Genomic DNA, 10,163 nt, shown 5'->3' with positions numbered 1-10,163 from the left:
ACCATAGTGGCCCTGACGCTAGGCGACGCGACCGCGTGCTCCATGCGGCCGCGTCGCAATGACGAAAATCCAGCGTGGCCAAATTCGAAACCAGCGAATTCTGGACTGTTTCTGACCCAGTTTGCGGCCCAGAAAACACAGATTAAAGGCTATAAAGTGGAGGAATGCATCCATTCATAATCATGCACTCATAATTCACTTTTCATAATTTAGATGTAGTTTTCAGAGAGAAAGGTTCTCTCCTCTCTCTTAGGATTAAAAATTAGGATTTTTAGAAACTAGGATTTAGGATTTCTCTTAGTTTTAGGAGTGACTCTCAATCCCAGGTTCTTTATTTTTATTTATTTTTCCAATTAAATTTATGAACTCTTTCATGTTATGATTTTCTGTGAATTAATATTATTTGAGATATTTCAGTTATTATTGCTTTCTTTTAATTACATGATTATTGCTTCCCATCTGAAGGCATTTTTATTTGAGCAGTTTCAATTTTCTTTCATTTTGGCTTTGGTTAAATAATTGGTGACTCTAGAGTTATCAAACTCATTGTTGATTGAAAATTGGAATTCATCCACTTAACTTACCTTCATAGTTAGAGGTTAACAAAGTGGGAGAAAAATCCAATTCTCATCACAATTGATAAGGATAACTAGGAAAGGACCTCCAGTTCTTATACCTTGCCAAAGGTTTATTTTACAGCTATTATTATTTTATTTTACTTGTCATATAATATATTCGCACCTTACTTCCAAAACCCCAATTTACAATCTCCATAGCCAATAATAAGAACATACCTCCCTGCAATTCCTTGAGAAGACGACCCGAGGTTTAAATACTCGGTTATCAATTTTAAAGGGGTTTATTACTTGTGACAACCAAAACGTTTGTACGAAGGGATTTTTGTCGGTTTAGAGACTATATATACAACGCGACTGTTTTTATGAAATTCTTTACTGGCAAAAATCCCGACGTCAATGTCTGGTTACAAGGTGGTTCGCTCAAGATTAGATTTTCGAGACTTTTCTTTGTTTCAAACCGCAAAAAGGATCTGTCATAGGGGATTGTGAGTTTTGGGATGTGTTAGAGTGGATTTGGGACTTCCAGTGGAGGTGAGACTTATACCAGTGGGAGTTGGAATTAGTGGATCTTTTGTATGAGTCTTTACGCCCTGTAAAACTAGCATGTGATAAGCAAGACAAGGTTGTTTGGAAGTTTGACAAGGCAGGACTTTTTTCAACTAACTCTTTTGTGCAGGTGGTACAGTCAGATACTCTTCCGGAGGATATTACTAGCTACAGTTTCACCAGAACCATCTGGAAAGGTTTGGTTCCACCACGTGTGAAGTTATTTATTTGGTTTGCTTTGGTAGGAAAAGTAAATACTAAAGAAAGACTTCTTAGATTTGGAATTATTAGTCATGGTGACAACATTTGTGTATTATGTAAAAGAGACGTTGAACATATTCACCACTTGTTTCTGGGCTGTGAGTTTACTTGGCAGGTGTGGTGTTGTTGGCTTTCTGACTTCGGGAGATCGTGGTCTATCTCGGGCTCACTAAAAGAATATTTTGAGAGTTGGACATGTGTTGTTAACAAGAAGAAGGAGTGTAACAAGTGGATGATATGCTTTTTTGCAGTTATTTGGAATATTTGGCTAGAGAGGAATGGGCGGATTTTTAACAAGGATGGTGGTCCAAAAGAGGTGTTTCAGAGATCTTTGACCAGCTATAGAGAGTGGAGTAGTTTGGATCCCTTTCGTTGTTGATGGCAATACCGGAGATGACATCAGAAAAAGCTTCCTTTCACTTCTTTTATACTTCTTTTATGATTATGGTTGCAGTTTTATTTGTTTGCCGCTCCACTGTATTGTGTTGAGCTCCCTTGTTCCAAAAAAAATATATAATATCTAAATATATCTTGCATTGATTTTACATTTATTTAGTTTGATATTATATTGGTTTTGTTATTTGATTAGATTCTATCATTTGCTTATAAATAGACATTTTTCACGGTAAAATATATCTAAATATCAAGTTTATTCTTGAATTATTATAATGAATCTTAATAAGCAATATTAGTTTTTAAGATAAAATGTTTTTTTGTTCCTAATGGTTAATTTTATTTAATCTTATTCCTAACATTTTCAATTAGTTTTAAAATTAGCTGTAAATTTTAACTCCATCTTTTACATCAGAGACAAAGTTAAAAACGTCTAGGAGTAGCTTTAACACATTGAAAATGTCAGAGACAATTGAATGAAATTAAATGTTAAATGTATCAAACAAAAAATCGTAAACGCTAAAAAAAACATTTTATCCTAATTGCTATATTTAGTTAAAACATATTAGCTCTTTTTTTTAATTATTAATTTATTATTGAATAGTCGGACTTATAAAAAGTACATCGTGACATTTTAAAAGGGGTGTTGCTTCCATGGTTCTGAAAACCGAATCGGACCGACCGGTTCAACCGAAAAAATTGTGAATCGGTCACCTAACCAATCCGAATAAAGTCAGAAATCATCTGGTAAAAAACCAGGAAAATACCGGTCGAACCGGCAGTTAATCGTGAACCGGAAGAACCGTTTGGTTTTTTACGATTTTTTTACGGTTTAAAAAAAACCCTAATCGTAATTGCCCTAAACGAAACGAGCCCTAAATCTCCTCTCTCAAAAACTTAATCGACTCCTCTCCTCTCTCAAAAACTCAATTGGAAGAAGAACAGAAAAGAACCCTAGCGGAACCCACAGTCACTGCATCTCCCCCAGCCCCGCAGCACCCAGCCGTTGCACCCACCGCAACCCCCGCAGCCCACAGCCCCGCGGAATCCACAATCACCGCATCTCTTCTCCTCTGTTCGTCGGTGTCGCGTCATGGAAGCTCCGTCGCCGTCCTAGGAAGCTGTGTCGCCGTTGTAGGAAGCTCCCTCGCCATCGTGTGGAAGCTCTGTGGCCGTCGCGCCGTCTCCTCTGTTCAAGCGCTCTCTCTCTCTCTCTGTTCGTCGGTGTGGCCGTCTCCTCACTCCCCTTCCTCCTCGCCGTCGGTAAGCAATAAGCACTCTGAGTGTTGATGCAGGACCCAGTCTTCATATTTGCAAATCACTTCACTCGAAAGCAGACAGATGCAGGACAAATATAATTACATTTGGCATCAAAATTTTCATTATGTCTAAAATTGTGAATGAGTACATAGTCTCTTACTTATTTTATGAAACTGGAATAATCTTGTTGATGGTTGATTTATGATTCTAGAATGATTTTCTGAAATGATGATGATATTGTTACTGATATGTTGTTGGCTTCTTGTTGATTCTCTAATGGTTATTGATCAGTGATGATTGGTGCCTTTGATTTTGAATTGGAGTTGGGTTTAATTATGAGTTATTTGGGTTTAATATGAGTTGCTGAGTTAATAATACTGATTTTGTTGATGTTTGCTTATTATAAATTGCTGATTTTCTGAAATGATGATGATGTTGTTGCTTGATGATATATTGTTGGCTGCTTGTGGATTTTCTGATGATTACTGATTAGTGATGATTAGTGCCTTTATTTATTTCTGAATTGGAGTTGGGTTTAATTGTGAATTGCTGGGTTTAATTCTGAGTTGCTAAGTTGATTTTGTTGATGTTTGCTTATTTTGAATTGTTGATTTTCTGAAATGATGATAATGTTGTTGCTTGATGATATATTGTTGGCTTGTTGCTGATTTTCTGATGATTATTGATTAGTGATGGTTAGTGCCTGTATTTAGTTGGAGATTTTGTTGTTAATATTTTTTTTGGTTGTAGAACATTATGGTAAATTTTGAAATTTTGGATTTCATTAGGTTAGAAATGATCAAATTTAAATATTTGAAATTATATATTAAATTTTTAATGAATATTTAATTAAACCGATTAAACTTCGGTTGAACCTCAGTCGAACCATTGAACCAGTGAATTAGTTATCTTACTGGTTTATTGACCGGTTCGGTTCTCGCAACCTTGGTTGCTTCCAAATTCCCTATAGTAAATGAAAAAGTTTAAAGTTTACAACATCAAGTGACTAACTGAAATCCCCATGTCCACGAAAAATTTAAAAAGGTGTGCATCTTTCGGTGAAAGTTAACCCGCATAGATATGTCCAAACAAATCAGGCCTTAAACAAACGCATCAAGATTGCGACAGTAACTGGCATTGAAATGGTAATTTAATCAATTGACATTCTATAAAGTAGAGAAACTTGACAATTCCTTCAAATTATTACGATAGATATAGATTATTGAGTTTGTGCTCAAGGTCAAGGACAACAATAATGCACGAAGCGCAGGGCCATAATGCATTAATACCCGGAACAAACAAATGGGGTGGCTGGATTGGAGCTTTTGAACCATTAAGGGTGACAAAGATCGAATGTTTTCCAAACAAAAGAAATATACCTAAGCATTGTTGAATTATAATCGTCCTCTCCCTCTCTTACCCAATCCCATATCACTGCATTTTGATTCTTTTCATATTTATTCTTGGGTGCCTTAGTTATTTGATTGATGTGAAGTGAAGATGATGGTGGCCCCAACAAATGCAACTCCAACGTATCACAATGCATTTAACTAAAGTAGTCTCCTCTCTCTCAGAACATATGCGAAACATATTAAAACATATTTTCTATCTGATATCAACATCACTTCCGAATGAATACATTTCTTCCATGGAAAACTATGCTTATGATTGAGACGTGTCACTGAATAAGGTTATAAGGATAAGAGAATTCACTTCTGTTTACTAGGGTATTTGTCCCCTTGCATATGGAAACATGGAAATAAACAAAATTAATTGGAGTATTACAGGCGGTTTTCTTCCTAACAAATTCATTTCATACTTTTCAATCTTTCATTCACATATAGTTTTCATTGCATATTTACAGTAAAACGAACAAAGCATACATAGGCTCTATCCAAAATTGCAAATCAATAAATATCTGCTGCTCTAGGTTAAGGACAACCTACATTTTTTTCGGGTTCATATGATTATAAAACAAAAAGAACTCCATTTTTCTTCAAAGATTGCAAAATAAAATTACCTTGTTCACAAGACTTTGGTGTAGAAAAGTTGCAATGTCGTCTCACTCAAACAGCCAAGAATTCCACAGCTCCGAGAGTACCTAATATCACGAGCCTGAGCAGGCAGTTTGAATCGTTGGTTGACGCTAAAAGAAGGCAGCTCGTGCAAGATCAATTCAAATGTTGCTTCATCTACAGCTGCAAACAAACTTCTTTGACCCTCTATGTCTATAATAGCATGTTTTGGAAATCGAATTTTACTTGGATTGGCATTCGAGGAACCCATCTTTTTGAAATAATCAGTGCGCTGTCTCTTGAATAAGACATGACAGCCCTGCATTCCTGCTCCAATTACTTGAGAAGGAGTGGATGATAGTTGAGAAAGCTGCGTACCCATTGACATGTCAAATTTCGGACGGTATGAAACAACAACGTCATCACTGCTAGGGCAATAGGCAAGGGATATACAAACTCCTTGGTTATCAGATTCAGGAAGCATGAATGGCCTTCATTAAAAAATTAAAAAGAAAAGTCAAAAGGCAGGGAGGCATTAGGACAGCTGATTTTAAAAAATAGAGCATAAGATTACTTCCACATGATTAGCATCAACATCATCATCAGACTGCCGGTATCAAATTAATATTATGCAGAGTAAATTTGGTGTAACTCATCATATACTATCTCATACCAAGCTTTAAATGCTCAGTGAAACATGCAGAAGTTTCCCAGAGTTGAGTATTAATTTATGGTAAAGTAATGCGTTTCCAAAACCCAACAGAAAGGAAAATTGACACTAACAAAAGAAACATTTGAAGGAATAGAGATGGAGTAAACATTGGAAAAAAAAAATTTTCCTGACTTCATTATAGCTTAGAAAACAATTCCAGAATAAAAATGAAAAATTTCACAAGTGCCCTTCAAAATTGAACAATTACAATTTTGATACATAGCATCAGCTGGAAAAACTTGAGAACAATATTAGGAAATATAAACATATAACTACACCCCACACAATGTAAACAGCATACCCTTCTTCAGAATCAATGTTCCACTGACAAAGGCCAATGGCAGATGCAGATAAGATGGAGTTAGGAAGACATGAAGTTTGCAGAAGAGAATGAACAGTATGAACAGGGTTGCTAGTCAATCCAACTAAAGACTTCATGGGTCCTGCAGTTTGTCGTATATCAAACACCAAGACAGAACCATTCTGCAGGACAGATAGATAAATATAAAGATTAGCATTTGAAGTTCCTACATCCCATGAATACAAAACCACAGTGCTGACCTGAAGTCCAGTATACATGTAATGTGAATTGTTGAGATCCCAAGAACATGACCAAGGAGGAACCTGAAAATAATGATAGTAAGACTAAAATCTCACAAAAGGAATAGTGACCTCTAACTTCTGTGACAATTCAAAGTTCAGGTAATATCATTACTCCATTTGAACAACTGTGTAAAACAGAAATGGAAAGAATTAAAGAAATCAAATAGATTTAACAATTTTCTCATGTCATTTGAGATTTTGGCTTTGGCAGAACTAAAGAAGGAAATATCCACTTCTCTCATTAGACTCCTACACAATTGAGAGGAATTCCAGTAATTTACTTGGCTTCTTTGAGTGCCCAGCTAATGGATATTCTTTGTAAAACATGAAATGAGAGATTTGACTAGCTCAGTAGCTCGTGCTATCTCCTTGGGTTTAGTGAGGATATCTTACATTCTCCTTCTGAACTCTTCTCTACTATATTTTGATAAAAATGGGAAAAGCTTCATCTACAAGTAATTACTGTAGAAAACCACAAAGCATAGTAAAACATAATATTACCAATAACTTTTGCTTTTCATACATTACTATCAACAGATTTATTATTACTAATTCATGAAATCAAAATAATGGATCAAAACTTCTACCTGTAGATCATAGTTGACAACAGTATTCTTGCTCTGCACACTGTTATTAGCATGAACCACATCAATGACCACATTTTTACCACGTCAGACAACCAATTAGTAATGCAGTCATACCTGAGCACTGATAACTTCTTCCCTGTTGAAGCATAGAGGGCTAGGCTTCTATCAGAAGGAGAAATATGTAGGTCTCTAATACCCTCTGTAGTAGAAGGCAATAAGATATCTTCCATATCGAATGGAGGTATCAAGCTCATCTGAAAGGCAACAATGCAAGGTTTCCATAAGAATTACAGGGAAAACCTTCATGTAAAGAATATATTAGAGACATATACTATATATGAAATATTTCAAAGTAAAAAAATCTTACTTTAGTTAGAAAGTCTGCTCCACCTATCACCCTTGGCTTTCGTGCAATTAGTAAAATTTGATTGGATACATCCATATCAAATACTCGTGCATCATCCATATTAAATGTTTTCTAAAATGAGCATAACAACAAAATTCTAAATAAACAGAATAAATACCCTTCTAAGTCAATGTAATAGATAACAAAAGTCGTACCTGTAATGCAAAATTGCAAAAAGATGCTTTTACATGGGACTTTAAGCTAAAATTTTGCTCTGCAAGATATATAGCTTGTAAGTCAATGTTCTCAGAAACAATTTTTTTTTTTTTTTTGCCAGGACCTTATGCTTTTTTAAAAGCAAATTAGGACCTATTTTATGCGGTACTCATTTTGAATTCTGAAAGGACCATTACCCTTTTCAGATCTCCACTGATAATCCTGAGTGCCATCTATGAGTTCAAAATGCATTCTCTCCATATCCAGTAGTAGCTGCTCCAAATTAGTATTTCTCAGCAAGATCAAAACTAGAAACTTAAAAGTATTTAAAATACATGCACAAGGATCAAAACTGAAATGCTTATACAATTTGCAGTTTCACCCAAATCTTTTATACAGATTCATACTTAAACATTTAGCATGCAATTGTTAAAAACTATGATAACAGATATTTTGCAACATGCTTATTAAGTACCCAAAAACTTGAAGATATCAAGTTATTGCCTCCAAGGGGAATAAATGACAAAAGCAAGGATGCTATTTTATATGTTCCATTTTACAACAATAGCAGGCATGATGAAAAAAGGCACTAAGATATTCAAAAACAAGACACTTAATGAGACATGAACAACTTTGCTCTATGTGCCATAAAAATTAAATTAATAGCATGTACCAAAATAGTGAACCTAATGTGTATAAAAACAGTAGATTCCCAGTGAACAGATGGATGGTATCATTTACAATTATGGATTATGAATAGAGGATACCGCTTTAAGCTTCTGGATTTCCAGACGGTATGCAGCTTCTCTTTTCCGCCATATAGCCTCTTTCACACGCCAATCAGCACCCTTAGAACATATTGATAATTGAGTTATTTTCTTAACAAACAATCTTGGAATATTAGCCCCTTAAATTCCAGCAGAATCCAAGCCCAAAAAGAGCAAACCCTGGAGATTAAAATATCTAGATGGTAGATACATATAGCTAAAAAAACTGCAGGGTCTTTTATTTTGTTACGGTAAAAGCAAGAAAATTTTCACCAGCAGCATGATACCTTACTTTCCAGTGCAGCACATTTGGCTTCAAGCAACCGAATTTTCTGCCACAAAAGAAGATCCATTTAGACAAATTAATTTCTTAAAGTAACTTCCAAAGTTTTTAATGCAAATAGAATCAGCTTTACCTTCTGAGATTCATCATCAACAGTAACTACTCGAGATGCATAGAGCTTCCTCACATCCTTTAATGAGCATTTTATATTGCATTGTGGACACTATAATGAAATAAAATAACACATAAAACAAGAAAACCGAATCGTTAATATCTTTATATGCATTTGTATATCAATTTCAAATATCATATGACAATCTATTATCTACAATTACCTTGCCTGTACTTCGTCGCTGTTGAAGCCATCTTTTTATACAAGACATACCATATATGTGTCCACAAGGAAGACAACTGAACCAAATAAAGTACCAAAGAATCACGTTAAGCATACTAATCAACAATTAGTGAGTATGATTTCACAATTAATATATCCAATTAAGTGTAGTGGCGGATGAACCAGATTTGGTGGTCGCCGCTGTTGGTCCAAGCTTCCATACAGATAGGGCAGAAGAGGCCGTCAATGTCAGTGCGGTTCCACTCGCTGCCTTGACTGCCATCAATTGCCAAAGACGAAGACGACGCCTCTCGGCCTTCCGTTTTGCGGCGCTTGTTGCTTACTTCGTCGTCTCCGAAGCTGCTATGCGACTGCGATTCCACGGTGATAACAATTGGCTGTGGATTAGAAGTTGTGGAAGGAGCCACTGGGAAAGCCCTAGGCGATGAATCTTCGTCCTCTTCGTTGTCATCTTCTTCTTCTTCTTCTTCTTCCTCTTCCTCTTCCTCTTCCTCTTCCTCTTCTTCGTCCTCGTCGTCATCGGAGACTCCGTAGTCAGCTGCGGTGACGGTGGCGTGTGGCGGAGGAACATGGTGGTCGAAGGGATTGTCCATGAGAGAATGACCAGAAAATGAAGCGGATGGGTAGCCCTAAAAGCCTGCCAGGAGGGAAACTAACCAGCCAACACACGCTCGGGCGCCAAACTGCCTACTCTCATTTTTTTGGAATTTCCAATGAAAATTGTACACGGGCTTTTCTTTCTTTATATTTACCCTTCTTTTTTTTCTTTCTTTAAATTTATCTTTTTTTTTTTTTTGGTCGGTGGAGTGGACAACCCCCAATTCTAGGTACCCCAATGGATTGGACAACCCCCAATCCTAGGTACACAACACACCCACACACTCCTCACATATTTATCACATTTTTTCCTCAATTGCATTCTCTAAGATTTGAACCCTAGACCTTGAGGTGGGGAGAGGGGAGAAATGCCACTAGAGCCAAGGCTCATTGGCAAATTTACCTTTAAATGCTAGACGAAGACTGTTCTAATCACGTGACTAACATTCTCTCTTTGGTTTTTTTTTCAAACAGATCTTTCTGCCAGACCCAAATAGCCAAAAATGGAGTAGAAAATGTTATCCATTTAATTGGAAATTGATTTTGGGTCTGAGAAATCCAATTCGAAAGTGAGGAAAGGTGGCTGAGGCATGTGATGTAGTGGCAAAGGCATTCGCCTCAAACTAAGCAGTGGGGCTAGGTTA

At 36.3% G+C, this 10,163-nt stretch overlaps 1 protein-coding gene across 1 annotated transcript; it reads right to left on the bottom strand.

Moving 5' to 3' along the window:
- Positions 1-4,829: 4,829 nt before the first annotated feature.
- Positions 4,830-9,515, bottom strand: LOC112696562 (uncharacterized). The gene is made up of 13 exons (XM_025749372.3): positions 9,085-9,515; positions 8,903-8,978; positions 8,701-8,790; positions 8,572-8,616; positions 8,285-8,365; positions 7,715-7,790; positions 7,517-7,575; positions 7,323-7,433; positions 7,070-7,209; positions 6,956-6,995; positions 6,327-6,389; positions 6,067-6,248; positions 4,830-5,544 (listed from the first exon to the last, which is right to left on the bottom strand). Exons 1-13 carry the CDS (start codon positions 9,513-9,515, stop codon positions 5,064-5,066), a joined length of 1,875 nt encoding a protein of 624 aa, XP_025605157.1. The 3' UTR covers positions 4,830-5,063.
- Between the last annotated feature and the right edge of the window lie 648 nt (positions 9,516-10,163).

Source organism: Arachis hypogaea, chromosome 6, assembly GCF_003086295.3.
Source record: "Arachis hypogaea cultivar Tifrunner chromosome 6, arahy.Tifrunner.gnm2.J5K5, whole genome shotgun sequence".
Lineage (NCBI taxonomy): Eukaryota > Viridiplantae > Streptophyta > Magnoliopsida > Fabales > Fabaceae > Arachis > Arachis hypogaea.
This window is presented reverse-complemented; position numbering and strand designations above follow the sequence as displayed.